We start from the raw sequence: 20,373 nt of genomic DNA, 5'->3' as shown, positions 1-20,373 counted from the left end.
TCCTTACCTTTGAGATGCTTTCGGAGCAGGAGAAGCCCGACTCGAAGTCGAGTGTGAAGCACAGGATCTTCCCTTGACTGCTGCACATGTAGCTCTTCGACTGCAGAGCAACAACAAGCATGATTTACACAGAGAGCTCACAGGCACATCGCTTGCTGCAAACACTTTAAAACAACAGACCACATTCATATTTTAAATCGTTCAACATTCAACACTCCTGATCTCCACATGCTTTACAGTATATCCCCAGGCACAGGACAGGTACGGCACGGTCAACATGGAAACAGCTTACACAGAGAAACTATGTCTAACAATCCACTTTCTGAAGAAAATCAACATCCAGTTCAGTAAACCTCCAGTACCATAGTCCATAAACCACAGTATTGATGCATCTCTAGACATTATAGTTGCATGTATCATTGTTTTACTTATCTCTTAAAATAAATATACAAAAAATGGTAGATGGATAAAATAAAATAAACTGTTTTTAATAAACTGACAGCACTGCATAGCAGGAATGAAAGAACAATGAATGAACGAATGAATGAATGAATGAATGAACAAATGAATGAATGAATGACAGATGAATGAACGAATGAATGAATGAATGGAATGAACGAATGAATGAAGGAACAGATGAATGAATGAATGAAATGAATGAATGAATGAATGAATGAAGGAACAAATGAATGAATGAAGGAACAAATTGAATGAACGAATGAATGAATGAATGAAGGACAGATGAATGAACGAATGAATGAATGAATGAATGAACGAAATGAACGAATGAATGAAGGAACAGATGAATGAATGAATGAATGAATGAATGAAATGAATGAATGAATGAAGGAACAAATGAATGAAAGAATGAACGGATGAATGCACAGATGATGAATGAAGGAACAAATGAATGAATGAAGGAACAAATTGAATGAAGGAACAAATTAATGAAAAAAATGAACAGACGAATAATTGAATGAATGAATGAAGCAACAATGAATGAAAGAATGAACAAATGAATGAATGAATGAATGAATGAAGGAAGGAAGGAAGGAACATAATTAATGAAGAACGAACGGACGAATGAATGAACGAACAAATGAATGAATGAATGAAGGAAACAAATGAATGAACGAATGAAAGGATGAATGAATAAATGAAGGTACAACTGAATGAATGAATGAATGAAGGTACACATTAATGAATGAACAAAGAATGAAGGAACAAATGAATAAACGAATGAATGAATGAAGGTACAACTGAATGAATGGATGAATGAATGAAGGTACAAATAAATGAATGAATGAAAGAATTAATGAATGAAGGAACAAATTAATGAAAACATGACAGACGAATGAATGAATGAATGAATGAAGGAACAAATGAATGAAAGAATGAATGGAAGAATGAATGAATGAATGAATGAACGAACCAAATGAATGAATGAATGAAGGAAGGAAGGAAGGAAGGAAGGAACAAATGAATGAACGAATGAATGGATGAATGAATGGATGAATGAATGTACAACTGAATGGATGAAGGTACAAATGAATGAATGAAGAAACAAATTAATAAACACAAATGAACGAACGAATGAATGAATGAAGGAACAAATGAATGAATGAATGAACGAATGAATGAATGAATGAATGAAGGAAGGAAGGAAGGAAGGAACAAATGAATGAACGAATGAATGGATGAATGAATGGATGAATGAAGGTACAACTGAATGGATGAAGGTACAAATGAATGAATGAAGAAACAAATTAATAAACACAAATGAACGAACGAATGAATGAATGAAGGAACAAATGAATGAATGAATGAACGAATGAATGAATGAATGAATGAAGGAAGGAAGGAAGGAAGGAACAAATGAATGAACGAATGAATGGATGAATGAATGGATGAATGAAGGTACAACTGAATGGATGAAGGTACAAATGAATGAATGAAGAAACAAATTAATAAACAAACAAATGAACGAACGAATGAATGAATGAAGGAACAAATGAATGAATGAATGAACGAATGAAGGAACAAATTAATGAACGAACGAATGAGTGAATGAATGAATAAATGAATGAAGGAACAAATGAATGAAAAAATTAACAGACGAATGAATGAATGAATGAATAAATGAATGAAGGAACAAATGAATGAAAAAATGAACAGACGAATGAATGAATGAATGAAGCAACAAATGAATGAAAGAATGAACAGACGAATGAATGAATGAAGGAACAAATTAATGAAAGAATGAACGGACGAATGAATGAATGAACGAATAAATGAATGAATGAATGAATGAATGAATGAAGGAAGGAACAAATGAATGAATGAAGGAACAAATTAATGAATGAACGAACGAACGACTGAATGAATGAATGAACGAATGAAGGAAGGAAGGAAGGAAGGAAGGAAGGAAGGAAGGAACGAAGGAACAATTGAATGAATGAATGAAACAAACAAAAAACGGATTGATGGATAACATAAATTAAAATAAAATACAAAATAAAATGGAAATATTTCTCAGTAAACTTGCTGTACTGCATAGCAGGAATAAGTATATCATAAAAGAAGGAAATAAGCAAACAAACAAGAACAAACTAGAATAGGACAATTTCTTAATCGACTGGTAGTACTGCACTGCAAGAGTTAATGAATAAAATAAAATGAAAAGATGCATTAAAAAAATACAAAAACATGCATAAAATAAAATATAAAATAAAACAGGAAGATATCTTAATAAACTGCCAGTTACTATGATACTACCACAGTATTTACAGATGCATCTCTTTACATCATATCTGTATGTGTGCATGTTCTTATTATTATTTTATTATTATTAATTTATCTAAAAAGGCGTAGTCTACAGATGCATTTTGCGTTTATAATGTAAACATTTAATCAATTGACCATACTTGATTTTAACACTTTATTTTCCTGTTTAGGCAGTTGTTAGTTTAGGTATGGAGCCGGATTAAAGGATCTTAAACATGATCATGTAGAATAAGGCATTAATATGTGCTTTATAAGTACTAATAAACAGCCAATGTGCTAGTAATATGCATGCTAGTCAATAGTGAGAACTGGTCATTAACAAAGTTTTATCAATCAATTAGTTGATCGTTATTTATTAATGTTTTTGTATTGTTATTTTTATTATTCAGGTGCCACTGACTGAATATAAATCTTCAGTTGATGGAGAAAGAGCATCGCAGCAAATAAGGGTTTGTGTAATTGTGTCTGTTCATCTGTTTTGTTCACTATAATTAGATTCCTGGAAGTTTGTGTTTCTGGTGAATGTGATTATAGAGACGCATCGGTATTCACAACACACTGACCCTCACGATCACATTACAGTGGCCTGAACCGAAGAGCACTGCAGCAGCTGGAAAGAGGACACAAATGCTCAAAATCACATGAAACAGAACAAAATAAAATAAAAGCTTTGGATAAAGTGTCTGCCAAATGCATACATCTAAATTCAGATTGTAGATTATCTATTAACTGATTAAATGTTCACATTCAAAACACATAAATAAATATATTTTTTTAATAAATTAATCATATAAAAAATACTAACAAACAAATAAATAAATAAAAATAAAAACTGAAAATCAAAAAATAAATAGAAAAGAAATTAATTAATGTAAATGTAATAATCAATTATTTGCTAATTGCAAATAATTGCTAATAACAATGAATAAATACACATTCAAAACATAAAAATTAAATACAAAAATAAAAATACATTAAAACTTACACATGCATGCATGCACACAAATATAACTATTATTAGGATCATAAAATATTTTAAATAAATTAATAATAAAAAATTGTTAAAAATAAACAAACAACAAATAAATAAATAAAAAAACTGCAAATCCAAAAATAAATATTAATTGGTTAATTAATCAAAATTAAGTAATGTAAATGTAATAATCAATTAATTGCTATCAAAATAATAAAATAAATACATAAATAAAAGTTCAAACATAAAAAAATTTATACAAAAATAATACACATAAAACCTTGCACATGCATGCATGCATCTACACAATTATAACTATTATTAGGATCATACAATTTTATAAGTAAATTAAATTGTTGATTACTGATTATGATTACAAAACACATTTATGCTGAAACTGACTGACGACTGACAGTCTTATATACAACAACAAATAACAAATTAATACAAATTAATAATAATCCATACCCAAGATTAAAATGCAAAAGCAGTCAAAATCATGACGGGATCTCAGAAACACAGCCGTCTGCTTTGCATTTCCAAATCAAATCCTCAAAAGAGGAAACATTTGTAACTAAATATGCATGAAATGTAACAGTAATATTCACAGCTCTTGAAATCAATTAGGCACGAGGAGGAGAGCGAGTTTTTCCACGAACGCCCGCCGGTGACATTTGGATTCAGCAACATCATCAAGCAATCTGTCGAGCCAGAGACGAAGTCATTAAAGCTGGTCAACACAGCTCTGACTGATATAGATGGAGCAGAGGAGCATTTCTCTGGAGTCCTTATTCATTTCTGCATTAAACTCCCATACAGTGTTACTTTAGAATCACAGAACATACAATTACTCTGTTCAGAAAATATTTTAATTATTTACATCAGTTTTTCCATTTTCCATTTTAATTTTCATTGGAGTTTTACTAATTTTCTAACACATATGCATAAACAATATTACATACACATCAATGTCTATTTATAAGTATATGTTTGTGTTGTACTATTTATGATTTTACGATAAATAAATAAAATTAACTAAAATGTAAACTTTAAGAATTTAAGAATTTTTGTTTTATATGTGACTAAATAGTTAATTTTTACTTATTTTAGTACAATTTCTAGCATAAAATTGAACAATTTAAATAATAAAAATAAAAAAATACAACATTTAAAAATCTTTTGTTAAAGTTTTAGTAACTTTGTTGTGTTTTTATAATTTTAGTAGCTTTTTTTGTTTTAGTTGTTTTAATATCAAGTGGAAAATATTAACTATAATATAAAACAAAAAATAAAACTTACATATTTTAGTTATAGTAATTGTTTGGATCCTTTTTAGTAATTTTGTTTCTTATTTATATCTATATAGCTCTTATTAATATAGTATTTCAGTAGTAGTTATTTTAGTACAATTTGAGTAAAACATTTTTAACATTTTTAAAACAAGTTTAAAACATTTTTTTTTTAAGTAACAAAAAATACAATTTAATGACATTTAAACAGTTAATTCAATGTAAAGCTTTAGTAATTTTGCTGCATGTCTTTTTTCCTTCTTAGTAATTTATATATAGTTTTTACTTTTATTTTTTCGGTACGACAAGTTAAAGCTAAATTAAAATGAGAAATGTTGCACTGGCCATTAACTGAAAAATAAATAAATAGTTTATTTCAGTTAACATTATTTTTTTTATATTTTTTTTTAGGTTTTACTTTGAGTTACATGTTTAGTTTACTATAATAACTCTAATTAATGAACTAATTAATTAGGGTCTCACACTCCTGCTCTTCTTCACAGAAATCTCAGATGTTTCTCAGTGTTTTAAGAGATGCTTGAGCTCCAGCTGCCAGGATTTGTGTCTCTCACTGTCTGCTCGTGTAACATGTAAAGCACAGAATACATGGCGCTAATTGGAGAGCTTCTCCTGAGGGACGGGCAAAACACAGAGTGAGGTTTGTAGAGGATTTCCTTGTCAAGCTGAGCGGAGAGAAAGTCCCAGCATGCACCAAATGTGCCTGTTTCTGCTCTGCAGTCTGTGAGAGCAAACACAGACGCTTCATCAGCGGACAAACACTGGTCCTCAAACAGAACCCTCCTGAACAAGAAAATATGTTTTTGTAGATGTAATGAATTGCAACGACGAAAAAAAAAATATATATATATATATTATTATAAATATTTTCTCACAGAGTCATGCATATACTCTAATAAGTACGTGAACCCAGACACTATCTATGCTGATTATGCTTTTGTCATTTTAGTACCATTTTAGTATCAAGTTAAACTACATGTATTAATTGTTTTAAATATTTTATTTGAGTTCAATTGTATTTTATTTCAAGTTAAATTAACTATAATAACCCTGATACCAACACATCTGGTTTAACGGCACAGCTGTTCCTGTTTATCACTGAACTGAACATGTTTTACAGCTGAGGAACTACAGATATTGAACTGAATCAACACTGAACTGTAAATAAAAGCATGTTAAGCCCGTGTTGTGTTTTCTGATCTTAATGAATTGCAACAGATGCATGACTACAACATCTGGACTAAAATAAATAAATAAAAGGCTCTTTCATTTTTATGGGCTGCTGATTTTTGTTTTAGTGCATCTTGTGAAAATGTACATATTCTATACACGTGAATACAAACATGGATGTAATCGATGCATTGCACATGCATTTCAGATGAATGCAACAATGCATGCAATACAGACTGTAATTAACAACGCACTGAATGTAAATTGCTTCTATCTACAGTTTTTCCTCTTCAACTAGTGTCACGAAGAGAATCTTGTTTGCTATCCACTGGCCAGCTGCATCTGTAACTGTGAAATGCACACACCTGGTGTTTTTATACCATACCATGCATGTTAAGTATGTATTGCACAACAGAATTGTGATTGCCAATTGTCTGTTTGTATACTTGTGTAAAGGATGATTCTGTCCCAAGACAATAAGACAAATCTAGCTGTCTGGAGAACAAACCACTAATCAAGCACTAATTGAAATGGTCTGTCACCTTTAGTTGCATCCCTAAGGACAGAGACATGTGTTGATTCTCGATGTGGTCCAGCAGTAATGCTGATGATGCTGACTAACGCAGAATGAACTCATGTCTATCTGGAGTGTGTCTGGAGCGAAACGTGCCTCTGTAACACACTCCTGCAGCTCTCAGAGCTGTCAATCACCGCGTCCTCAACCACAGCTGGACAATCAGGACTAACTGATGAAGGACAATAACATCACCAGCGGAGTGACGCGGAGCACAAATCACTGAGTCTGCAACTATACTTAGTGAATCACTGAAAGTCACCTTCATCTTGATTAGTGGAGGAAGCAGCACTGGAGTCAAATATCTGAACACTTCAACATTAACTGGTGCACTTTTCCCCATTCACTTCAGCTTAACATCATAAATATATATCCATTCTTCCTTCCTTCCTTCCTTCCATCCATCCATCCATCCAATCCTTTCTTCCTTCCATCCATCCATCCATCCATTCATTGTTCCTTCCATCCATCCTTCCTTCCTTCCTTCCTTCCTTCACCCATTCTTCCTTCCGTCCATCCTTCCATCCATCCATCCATCCTTCATCCATTCGTCCGTCCTTCCATCCATCCATCCATCCTTCCTTCCTTCCTTCCTTCCTTCCTTTCACCTATCCTTCCATCCATTTTTCCTTTCTATCTATCCATCCATCCATTCTTCCATCTATCTATCTATCTATCTATCTATCTATCTATCTATCTATCTATCTATCTATCTATCTATCTATCTATCTATCTATCTATCTATCTATCTATCTATCTATCTATCTATTCTTCCTTCCTTCCATCTATCTATCTATCTATCTATATCTATCTATCTATCTATCTATCTATCTATCTATTCTTCCTTCCATCTATCTATCTATCTATCTATCTATCTATCTATCTATCTATCTATCTATCTATCTATTCTTCCTTCTATCTATCTATCTATCTATCTATCTATCTATCTATCTATCTATCTATCTATCTATCTATCTATCTATCTATCTATTCTTCCTTCCATCTATCTATCTATCTATCTATCTATCTATCTATCTATCTATCTATCTATCTATCTATCTATCTATCTATCTATTGTTCCTTCCATCTATCTAACCTATCTATCTAACCTATCTATCTATCTATCTATCTATCTATCTAACCTATCTATCTATCTATCTATCTATCTATCTATCTATCTATCTATCTATCTATCTATCTATCTATCTATCTATCTATCTATCTATCTATCTATCTATCTATTCTTCCTTCCATCTATCTATCTATCTATCTATCTATCTATCTATCTATCTATCTATCTATCTATCTATCTATCTATCTATCTATCTATTCTTCCTTCCATCTATCTATCTATCTATCTATCTATCTATCTATCTATCTATCTATCTATCTATCTATCTATCTATCTATCTATCTATCTATCTATCTATTGTTCCTTCCATCTATCTAACCTATCTATCTATCTATCTATCTATCTATCTATCTATCTATCTATCTATCTATCTATCTATCTATCTATCTATCTATCTATCTATTCTTCCTTCCATCTATCTATCTATCTATCTATCTATCTATCTATCTATCTATCTATCTATCTATCTATCTATCTATCTATCTATCTATCCATTCTTCCTTCTATCTATCTATCTATCTATCTATCTATCTATCTATCTATCTATCTATCTATCTATCTATCTATCTATCTATCTATCTATCTATCTATCCATCCTTCCTTCCTTCCTTCCTTGCTTCTGTCCTTCCATCCAGCCATCCATTCTTCCTTCTATCTATCTAACCTATCTATCTATCTATCTATCTATCTATCTATCTATCTATCTATCTATCTATCTATCTATCTATCTATCCACCCATCCATCCATCCATCCATCCATTCATTCTTTATTCTATCCATCCTCTCCACCAGTGTTGCTGTTCTCTTCCTTCACATCAGACATGGCTCTCCTCGTGGGACTGGTCTGGTTCAGATCTGGATCCTCATCTAATCCACTGAACCCAGAGAAGCTGTGATCCTGACCTCCCGCTGACTTCCTCACATAAAACCATAACACAATCCTTCACGCTCCTCCTAAAAGTGTCCTCAGGAGCGCTCTGGACGGATGGTGGCAGATAATCAGACTGAATCTGGAGCTTTACATGTTTCCCTTTCTGTGTCGGAGCATTGCAGTGATCTAAATCGCCTCTGACAGCTCCGTTCCTTTGTATTATTTATAATGTCTGGTTAAGAGTAGGCAGTAATTCAGAGCTGCTTTCTGACCCTTTGCTTTTGGGCAAACGGGGGGGTGGGAAATGCACCAAAATCCTTGAATAGACATTTGCTACAGCCCTGAGATAAAATCCAGTGAACATGATGTGAAGACTTTACTGGGAAATGTTTCAGATGGACTTAATGAGTCTGGATTCATATCCTCCATTATAATTATTAGCTATAACAAAAATGGAATAAAACTCATCTCTTAAACCAGTTCATAAATTGTTGCATTCAATTCAGTGAAAGAGCTCACATCAGGATGGATTTATGAAGGAATTACACAGAAATTACTACATGAAGACCTATGGAGGACGTGTATATAGTTGCTTGAACAGGAAGTGTTCACTGAATGCACAAATTTAAACAGAAATGCTGAGAGTCAAGATATTTTGGCATGTAACGCCAGAGAGCTTTAATTGCAGCAATGCACACATAACAGAAATATCTTGCAAAATAACTACACTGTTAAAAATAAATGTGCTTCAACATCTGAAGAACGTTTCAGTTTCATAAAATCTTCTTTGTGGCAAAAGAAGGTTCCTCAGATTATAAAAAGTTAAGAAACAAATGGTTCCTTAAAGTTATTTGTGGAATTAAAAATGGTTCTTCTGTGGCATTACTGTGAAGAACCTTTGAAGCACTTTTATTTTTAAGATTGTAAAAAGTAGGGTTGCACAATATATCTAAGTAAGTCGATATGCCGACATGGTTTACTGTGATTTTCAAATCGCGAAAGCTGTGATTTAATTAAATAAATATATGATATAAATGATATAACACTTCACTCTGAAACCTGCAGCATATGTGCAAGTGTAGCAACAAAAAAAAAAAAAGCTCAATTCAGGATTAATTTATTTTAAGTAAAAACTCAATCCAGGGTTATTAAATATATACAACTAAAATACATATAAGATAAAAATATAAAAAAAATTGAAAAATATGTATTAAAAGCACAACAAAAATGTAAAATATTTTTTTTTTTTAGAAATAAATCTCTTTTTTATTTTATTTAATATCACAAAACAAATCATATGTATTATATAATATATAGTAATTATATTGTCATGTTGAATTGGTCAAAAACAGTAATACAGTAAGTAGTTTTTTGCATCTTTTAATTTTCGTACAGCCCTTAAAAGATGGTTCAGGCTCAAAAAGTAAAAAGTGTTTTTCTTTGCAACTTCACAAAAGAAAATATATATTTTTTTATTTTATACACAGCTGCACTCTCCATCAAAACCACAATCATTCTAGAATTATTATTTCAATATACTGTATAATGCAGAAAAATATCACAATGCCAGTTTTTCCAATATTGTGCAACCGTCCTTCAAAGGTCAAATTCATTACATCCCATCACGAGCTGTAACTCTGAGGTGAATTTCATTTGAAAGCGGGCGTCATGTTCATCTACTCACCAGCCTATAAAAGTGAACATTTCACACAATGAAATTCACGACGTGTCCTTCAAGGACACAAAAATGCCATTTGGAAATTGCCCTTGGAATAAAGAGCAAACGGACACATGTAGTAAATTTCTCTGTCATGACTTGGCAGCACGTCATGATGGTCTATTAGGCCTTTTTGTGGCCTTTACTCCCTCAATTAGCTTCAAACAAAACATTAGCTCTGTGTTAGATGAGGATTTTGATTCCTTGCATGGAATAAGATACGCAGTTTATCCAGAGAGCCATTAATCTGCTCCTCTAAGCTAAAGTATGAGCGAATCAACGCCGGCAAAGCTATATAATGCTCATGAGCCATAAATAAATATGTCATAGTAATGCACACTTGCGCGTCGGGATTTTGCCGCAAACTCTCCGTTTGACCCTGGGTGGTATTTAAGACGACTTAAATGTGAGTAACGCGAGTCTCTGGAGCCGCTCAGACTTAAATCCCCTTCATCCCGTGAACTTATGTTAGCATATACTTCATAATAGACGCCCTGCAGGAGTTCACGGGGACACCGGAGATGCGCTAGACCTTTGTGCGGTCGAGGTAATTTAACGGCTCAGCGAGGAGAGGACTCACAGAAAAGACTCTTCAGAGGAATTTAATTAAAGCAGTAATAACATTTGAAACGCACGAATCAGACACAGATGCGCTCCTGCTCTCCTTCAGTGCTGACAGATGCGGAAATCAATGCTTCACTTGTCATATACCGCTTTCTGAGTGTTTCATCTCTTTTTAAAGCCTTCTTTAAAGCCTGATGGACAGGATATATATTTTAAATTAAGGGCCTCTTCTTGTTACCATAATGCAAAAAGTGCACAGCATTGCTTTAATATTATTACTGTAACGCATTACTGAAGATGATAATTCTATTACATACAGCAAATGCTGCTATTTGATACTGTGCCTAAACAGAATGGTTTTCGCTATTGCATGATTGTTTAACTGTGACCTTTGAACTTGTCTGTTCAAGTTTCAGCATGCTGCAAAATAAGCTAGGTCTTCATACGCCTAAGATTTTATTTACCACAATTAATTCAATAATTAATCCGAGTTGCCAATTTCATGGGGAACCCTCAGCTGAACTTTGCGAGAAAAGTTTAAAAAAATTTTCTGACAAAGTGATAGCCATCCGTTCTTCCTTCACTTTACAGGTCCCAGATCTGACTTTGAATTCGTTGACTACTCAGGTATGCTTTTATATTTTTCAGCATGTTTCTTTAAAGTTGTAAGAAAAAGTTGTGCAATCACAATTTATGTTTTTAAATTCAGCAAATTTATTGGAACCTTTCCAATCTGGCTTCACTGGTCATCATAGCACAGTCGGCTTTGTTAAAGGTATCTGATGATATTTTACTTGCAGTTGATGCTGGTAAAAATGCCTGTTTTAAAGCTACTAGATCTTACAGCTGCATTTGATACAGGTGATCCTGATGTACTTATTTGGCCTTTAGACCATTTGACTGACAGTGGTTCACTTCATATCTTGGAGACAGGTCTTTTTCTGTATCATTGGGCAAATTTTTCTCTTTTTCAGTTCCTATTATTAGTGGTGTCCCTCAGGGTTCCATATTGGGCCCACTCCTTTTTAACTTATATATGCTTCCATTAAGGAATATTATTAGGGCACAATGTTTAATTTCATCTATACGCTGATGATACCCTATTGTATATCCCATTGAAAGCTACTGATTCCATTCAACAGTTGTTGGACTGTCTTGATGATGTCAAGAAATGGTAAAAAAAAATAACTTTCTCCACATTAATGAAGCCAAAACTGAAATTATTGTTTTTGGTCCCCCGAAATTGAGAAACGGGCTTATTAAGGAACTTGGCAATCATTTCCCCTCAGTTTCTTCTCAGGTCAGGAACCCAGGAACCTCAAGATTTGGAGAAGGTCATTCATGCTTTCATCACATCGCGTTTAGATTATTGCAACTCCTTGTATTTGGGCCTTCCTCAGTCAACCATTTCTATTATTATTGTTGTTGTTTTTTAAACTCTGTTCAGCACTTTGGTCAGCTACGCTGACTAAATACAATTTACTTACTATTGTATTATAGTAATCAGAATAATGCAATAAAACCTCATTAAAACTTAGAATTGTGAGATAGAAATATGCAATTTCAAATAAGAGATATAAACTCACAATTATCTGAAAAAGATCTAAAATGTAAGATATAAATACACAATGCTGAGAAACTTTTAAAATAGTGAGATATAAACTGCAAATTCTGTGAAAAAAAAAGCCAAAATGCAAGATAAAAACATGCAATTCTAAGAAAAAAGTAGAAAACAATCTGAGAGAGATTCACAATTTTGATCTAACATATCTAACATATAAGCTTGCAATTCTAAGAAAAAAAAGTCAAAATGGTGAGATATAAACTCTTGATAAAAAGACTAAAAGGTGAAACATAAAAGTGCAATTCTGAGGGAGAAAAGTCTAAATTTATAAGATATAAACATAAGATATAAACTGAAAAAGTGTAGTAAGCATTGCACACAATGAAATCCATCACAGACCTTCTTATTCATGACATGCCCTTCAAGGACATGATAAAATGCCATTTGGAAATCTTTTCACACAAAAAAAAAAAAACACTGGCAGAGCAACAACAACATTTTTAAGCTGAGAACATCATCAACTACTCTGTATACATACAGTATAAAGAATAAAGCAACAAAAGCCCTTCTCAAATGATGTTTTGTAGGTTTGCGCTCACCCGGACTCTCTGCACCTCCATGAAGACGGCTCTCTGGAAGGCTTTCTCCCACAGCACCAGCTCTGAGCCCAGCTCCACGCTGTAGCAGAAGCTCTGTCCGTGACCCACCAGCACACTGAAGCAGAAGGGTTCACTGTCCCGCAGCTCACCGTCCTGCTGGAGCCCCAGATACAGCCTGCTCTGTATCCAGCAGTCTTCAGCTATCCACAGCTGGACCACAGCAAGAGAGACACAGTGACTGTTCCAAGCTTGTCAGCTTTCTATAACTATAACTATAAATATACACTACTGTTCAAAGGTTTGGGGTCAGTACGAATTTTGTAAAGGTTTTTTTTTTTTTTTTTTTTTCAGCTCACCAAGGCTGCATTTATTTGATCAAAAATACCAGTGCTTTAAGTGGCCCAAAAGAGGTGCCGGTACTTTATTATAGCCAAAAATATATATATATATATTTTCTGTTTTGTTTTTTTGATGACTCCCCTCATCCCCTGAGGTAACAACAACTATATTGAAGGGCTTTTATTTACAGCAGTCAACAGGCAACCTTAATAATAAATCTTTTTATTACAGTTTTTTTCAGTCGCTAACAAGCATTTGTCCAAGCAGTTGTCACATTTTCAAAACTCTAAACACAATTAGCACAGCATCTATCTATTGTGGCCATACCATTCACACATTTCATGTCGTTTTCACACAATATGGAGTCATTGAACACATTTCCACAATGCTTACATATTCTGAACAGACAAGCTATACCTCCCAACAAAATTATGGATCGTTTTTGTAGTATTTACAAATGTTAACACACAACATCCCACAATAGCAAAAACAATGTTCCAAACCTTAGATACAGTATAAAAACCTCTGCTTCTGCAATGATATCAGTTCAAAAACAATATATCTTAGCTGATTTATGTTGTGTAAATTGGGCCAACCACAGCTGATTCCAATCTGGCTTAGACTCAATGGCAGAGCTTATTTTTTAGACAATAAACTTATAAAATAAAAGGAGGACTTTGAAGAGTGATGTTTTTGGAAACAGAAACAGAAAAAGAGAAACACTGTAATGTATGGACGATGAAGAGTAAGAGCAAGGGGCCCTGGGAGAAGAGCAGGAGCAGTTAGAGGAGCAGGAGCAGTGAGAGATGCAGTGAGAAGTGAGAGGAGCAGGAGCAGTGAGAGGAGCAGTGAGAGATGCAGTGAGAAGAGCAGGAAAAGTGAGAGGAGCAGGAGCAGTGAGAGATGCAGTGAGAGGAGCAGGAGCAGTGAGAGGAGCAGTGAGAGGAGCATGAGCAGTGAGAGATGCAGTGAGAGGAGCAGTGAGAGGAGCAGGAGCAGTGAGAGATGCAGTGAGAAGTGAGAGGAGCAGTGAGAGGAGCAGGAGAACTGAGAGGAGCAGTGAGAGGAGCAGGAGCAGTGAGAGATGCAGTGAGAAGAGCAGGAGAAGTGAGAGGAGCAGGATCAGTGAGAGATGCAGTGAGAAGAGCAGGAGCAGTGAGAGGAGCAGTGAGAGGAGCAGTGAGAGGAGCAGGAGCAGTGAGAGATGCAGTGAGAAGAGCAGGAGAAGTGAGAGGAGCAGGAGCAGTGAGAGATGCAGTGAGAAGAGCAGGAGCAGTGTGAGGAGCAGGAGCAGTGAGAAGAGCAGGAGAAGTGAGAGGAGCAGGAGCAGTGAGAGATGCAGTGAGAAGAGCAGGAGCAGTGAGAGGAGCAGGATCAGTGAGAGATGCAGTGAGAAGAGCAGGAGCAGTGAGAGGAGCAGTGAGAGGAGCAGTGAGAGGAGCAGGAGCAGTGAGAGATGCAGTGAGAAGAGCAGGAGAAGTGAGAGGAGCAGGAGCAGTGAGAGATGCAGTGAGAAGAGCAGGAGCAGTGTGAGGAGCAGGAGCAGTGAGAAGAGCAGGAGAAGTGAGAGGAGCAGGAGCAGTGAGAGATGCAGTGAGATGAGCAGGAGCAGTGAGAAGAGCAGGAGCAGTGAGAGGAGCAGGAGCAGTGAGAGATGCAGTGAGAAGAGCAGGAGAAGTGAGAGGAGCAGGAGCAGTGAGAGATGCAGTGAGAAGAGCAGGAGCAGTGAGAGGAGCAGGAGCAGTGAGAAGAGCAGGAGAAGTGAGAGGAGCAGGAGCAGTGAGAGATGCAGTGAGATGAGCAGGAGCAGTGAGAAGAGCAGGAGCAGTGAGAGATTGTTTTTATTTTAACCCCCACCCCCCCTTTATCTGGGCTTTTTGCTGTTGTTGTTTTATGTTCAGAATGCTCTTATGTGTTTCATTGATATTTTGTTCACTGTAAGCAATACTGTCGAACCTGTTCTGTTCTATCATACCGTGTTTCTACTGTACTGCCTCCTGCAGTTAACAGTAAAGGGAAAAATAGCTTTTTACTGGAATGCTTTTGAATGTGAACATTACTGTACATTTGGACATACAGTTCCAAACCAAGAAATTTAGTGTAAAACAGTGAATTGCATGTTTTGCATGCAAATACCTGTAAAACTGAGACTAAAAGTCTATGCAGTTTTTGTAATGTCAACAATAGCCAGTATTTTGAAACCTGGTGTACTTTGATTGACTGCATGTACCTTGTGAGGTGAAAACAAGTGTTATTCTTTGACAGAATAATTTAATTTTGAGTCAGATTTCCAGTGTTTTGGTAAAGTTGGTGTGTGCAGATAAAGATGTGTTCTATTTTGAAATGAAGATTTAGTATATATTTAACAAAATGTGTTTTTGAGAAGAAAATTATCCATTTGGCCAATTGTGTTTTGTAGGTGTGAGTCTGTCTTAAGAGTTTAGAAAAATTATCTGAAGTATGGTTAAGCGCTTGTTAGCGATTGAAAAAAACTGTAGTTTGTGGATTTGCTTGAGCTAGAAAGAACTACTGAACATAAATAAAATGTGCAAAAGGATTTTGAAAAAAAATACCCTTAGAAAGAGCTACTGCATTACTGCATTCAAACTCCCGAACTGACTCAAATGATTCGCGAAACCGCTACGAACTCCCGAACTGACTCAAATGATTCGCGATCCCCAAACTGACTCAATGATTCGCGAACCCGCTACGAACTCTAGAATTGACTCAAATGATTCGCGATCCCGCTTCGAACTCCCAAACTGACTCAAATGATTCGCGATCCCCAAACTGACTCAATGATTCGCGAACCCGCTACGAACTTTAGAATTGACTCAAATGATTCGTGATCCCGCTTCGAACTCCCAAACTGACTCAAATGACTCGCGATCCCGCTTCGAACTCCCAAACTGACTCAAATGATTCGCGATGCCGCACCGAACTCCCAAATGACTCAAATGATTCGCGATCCCGTTTCGAACTCCCAAACTGACTCAAATGATTAGCGATCACGCACCGAACTCCCAAACTGACTCAAATGATTCGCGATCCCACACCGAACTCCCAAATGACTCAAATGATTCGCGAACCCGCTCCGAACTCTCGAATTGATTCAAAGATCCGCGAAGCCGCTCCGAACTCCCGAACTGACTCAAATGATTCGCGAACGCGCTCCGAACTCTCGAATTGATTCAAATGACTCGCGATCCCCAAACTGACTCAAATGATTCGCGATCCCGCTCCGAACTCCCGAACTGGTGCAAATGATTCATGCTCCATACTCCGAACTAGGAAGAATTAGGAAGCGTGCATTGTGAAGGGTGCTCTGAAAAGATGCAGTGCAGGCAAAGGATTAAAACCTCTATTAAAACAGATGTCCAAATGAATGTACGGGTACGCTAAAAGCAAGAGCTATATTTGGAAGTGGCGGTACTGAGTACCAGTGCGTACAGGCCCACTTAAAGCACTGAAAAATACATTTAATAATATATATACAAAAAAAAACAGTTAATAATATTAAAATTTAAAACAGCTGTTTTCTATTTAAATATCCGCAAAACTACAATTCATTTTTTGTGATGCACAGTTGAATCTTCAGCATCATTACTCCAGTCTTCAGTGTCACATGATCTTCAGAAATCATGAAAATATGCTAATTAGCTGTTCAAGAAACATTCCTGATTATTATTAAACACTTATGTTGAAAACAGTTGTTCAGTTGAATATATATATATATGCATAAATTGCGATAAATTTTTTAAAATGGGATCTTTAATGACTAGAAAGTTAGAAAAGAGCATTTATTTGAAATATAAATCAACTTTTGAAACATTATACATTTATATCCTGTCACTTTAAATGAATTTAATGCGTCCTAGCTCAATAAAAGTATTAATTTCTTCAAAAAAGAAATTCAAGTCCAAATTTGTTTTGTGTTGGGGCAGAGTAGCTAAATACAAATTCGTGGTCTTCAAAATAAATAAAATAAAATAAAATAAATAAATATGTCAAGGTGAGAACATTATCAAATAGTCTAATATATGCATATTTGTTATATAATTGTTCATATAAATAAATAAATGAATACATTTGAATATGTATTTATTTTTTACAACAAAATATGAAAACAAATATTTTATTTATTTAGGATAATGTGCACTGATGAATCAAGTAAGATAAGAGTAGGAATATGATTTACAGTTTTTTTCAATCGCTAACAAGCGCTTAACCATACTTCAGATACTTTTTCTAAACTCTTAACACAGACTAACACCTACAAAACACAATTGGCCAAATGGATAATTTTCTTCTCAAAAACACATTTTGTTAAATATATACTAAATCTTCATTTCAAAATAGAACACATCTTTATCTGCACACACCAACTTTACCAAAACACTGGAAATCTGACTCAAAATTAAATTATTCTGTCAAAGAATAACACTTGTTTTCACCTCACAAGTTACATGCAGTCAATCAAAGTACACCAGGTTTCGAAATACTGGCTATTGTTGACATTACAAAAACTGCATAGACTTTTAGTCTCAGTTTTACAGGTATTTGCATGCAAAACATGCAATTCGCTGTTTTACACTAAATTTCTTGGTTAGGAACTGTATGTCCAAATGTACAGTAATGTTCACATTCAAAAGCATTCCAGTAAAAAGCTATTTTTTCCTTTACTGTTTACTGCAGGAGGTACAGTAGAAACACGGTATGATAGAACAGAAAAGGTTTGACAGTATTGCCTACAGTGAACAAAATATCCATGAAACACATAAGAGCATTCTGAACATAAAACAACAACATCAAAAAGCCCAGATAAAAAAAGAGGGGGGGGGGGGTAAAATAAAAACAATCTCTCACTGCTCCTCTCACTGCTCCTCTCACTGCTCCTGCTCCTCTCACTGCTCCTCTCACTGCTCCTGCACCTCTCACTGCTCCTGCTCCTCTCACTGCTCCTCTCACTGCATCTCTCACTGCTCCTCTCACTGCTCCTGCTCCTCTCACTGCTCCTCTCACTGCATCTCTCACTGCTCCTCTCACTGCTCCTGCTCCTCTCACTGCTCCTCTCACTGCTCCTGCACCTCTCACTGCTCCTGCTCCTCTCACTGCTCCTCTCACTGCTCCTCTCACTGCTCCTGCACCTCTCACTGCTCCTCTCACTGCATCTTTCACTGCTCCTGCTCCTCTCACTGCTCCTCTCACTGCATCTCTCACTGCTCCTCTCACTGCTCCTGCTCCTCTCACTGCTCCTCTCACTGCTCCTGCACCTCTCACTGCTCCTGCTCCTCTCACTGCTCCTCTCACTGCTCCTGCACCTCTCACTGCTCCTCTCACTGCTCCTGCACCTCTCACTGCTCCTGCTCCTCTCACTGCTCCTCTCACTGCTCCTGCACCTCTCACTGCTCCTGCTCCTCTCACTGCTCCTCTCACTGCTCCTGCACCTCTCACTGCTCCTGCTCCTCTCACTGCTCCTCTCACTGCTCCTGCACCTCTCACTGCTCCTGCTCCTCTCACTGCTCCTCTCACTGCTCCTGCACCTCTCACTGCTCCTGCTCCTCTCACTGCTCCTCTCACTGCTCCTGCACCTCTCACTGCTCCTGCTCTTCTCCCTGGGCCCCTTGCTCTTACTCTTCCTCGTCCATACATTGCAGTGTTTGTCTTTTTCTGTTCCCAAAAATATCACTCTTCAAAGTCCCCCTTTTATTGTATAAGTGTCAATGTAATAGAAAAAAATAACCCCTGCCATTGAGTCTAAGCCAGATAGGAATCAGCTGTGGTTGGCCCAATTTACACAACATAAATCAGCTAAGATATATTGTTTTTGAACTGATATCAATGCAGAAGCAGAGGTTTTTATACTGTATCTAAGGTTTGGAACATTGTTTTTGCTATTGTGGGATGTTGTGTGTTAACATTTGTAAATACTACAAAAACGATCCATAATTTTGTTGGGAGGTATAGCTTGTCTGTTCAGAAAATGTAAGCATTGTGGAAATGTGTTCAATGACTCTATATTGTGTGAAAACGACATGAAATGTGTGAATGGTATGGCCACAATAGACCGATGCTGTGTCAATTGTGTTTAGAGTTTTGAAAATGTGACAACTGCTTGGACAAATGCTTGTTAGCGACTGAAAAAAACTGTAGGAACATGCGTTTTGATTTCGTGTCGACTTTGAATGACAAACAAAACAAACACAGAGCACTCAGCATCGACTGATAAAAGCCACACATGTGTGTTCGTACCTTATGAACCTTAAAGAGAACCTCACAGAGGTGAAAACTAGCCTCTGCTTGAGCCCAGTCTGATGCCAAGATCTGATACAAAAACACAGAAAGAAATCTCACTGTCACACATCCATGATTAGAGAGGATACAGGCCCAAAACGTGCTCACTCTCAGTCCATCCAGGATTAGTCTGAGTTTGTTTCTTCATCAGGTTTGGAGAAATGTAGCATTGCATCAGTGTCTCATCAATGCATGCTGTCTGTGTCAATCAATGGACTGGAGTGATGTGGATTACTTGTGGATTATTGTGATGTTTTTATCAGCTGTTTGAACTCTCATTCTGACGGCACCCATTCACTGCAGAGCATCCATCACTAAGCAAGTGATGCAATGCTACATTTCTTCAAATCTGATAACTATTTCTAATCTTGGATGACCTGAGGGTGAGCACATTTTCAGCTAATGTTAATTTTCGGTGAACTACTCCTTTAAGAAAGCACAATTGTGATGTATAAGGAGCAACCCTCCAATCTTTCAACACAATG

General features: G+C 35.9%; 1 protein-coding gene across 1 annotated transcript in view; it reads right to left on the bottom strand.

Annotated features, from left to right (window-relative positions):
* The window catches only part of LOC113116900 (gamma-2-syntrophin-like), a 68,088-nt gene that overhangs the window by 469 nt on the left and 47,246 nt on the right, over positions 1 to 20,373 (bottom strand). Inside the window, exons 13-15 of the mRNA XM_026285200.1 lie at positions 19,847 to 19,918; positions 13,256 to 13,465; positions 8 to 100 (exon numbers count right to left, since the gene is read on the bottom strand). Coding sequence (XP_026140985.1) covers positions 8 to 100; positions 13,256 to 13,465; positions 19,847 to 19,918 — 375 coding nt within the window. The remainder of the gene's footprint in view (positions 1 to 7; positions 101 to 13,255; positions 13,466 to 19,846; positions 19,919 to 20,373) is intronic.

Source organism: Carassius auratus, chromosome 17 (genome assembly GCF_003368295.1).
Source record: "Carassius auratus strain Wakin chromosome 17, ASM336829v1, whole genome shotgun sequence".
In the NCBI taxonomy this organism is placed as follows: domain Eukaryota; kingdom Metazoa; phylum Chordata; class Actinopteri; order Cypriniformes; family Cyprinidae; genus Carassius; species Carassius auratus.
Note: the sequence above shows the minus strand (reverse complement) of the source record. Positions and strands in the feature narration are given on the sequence as shown.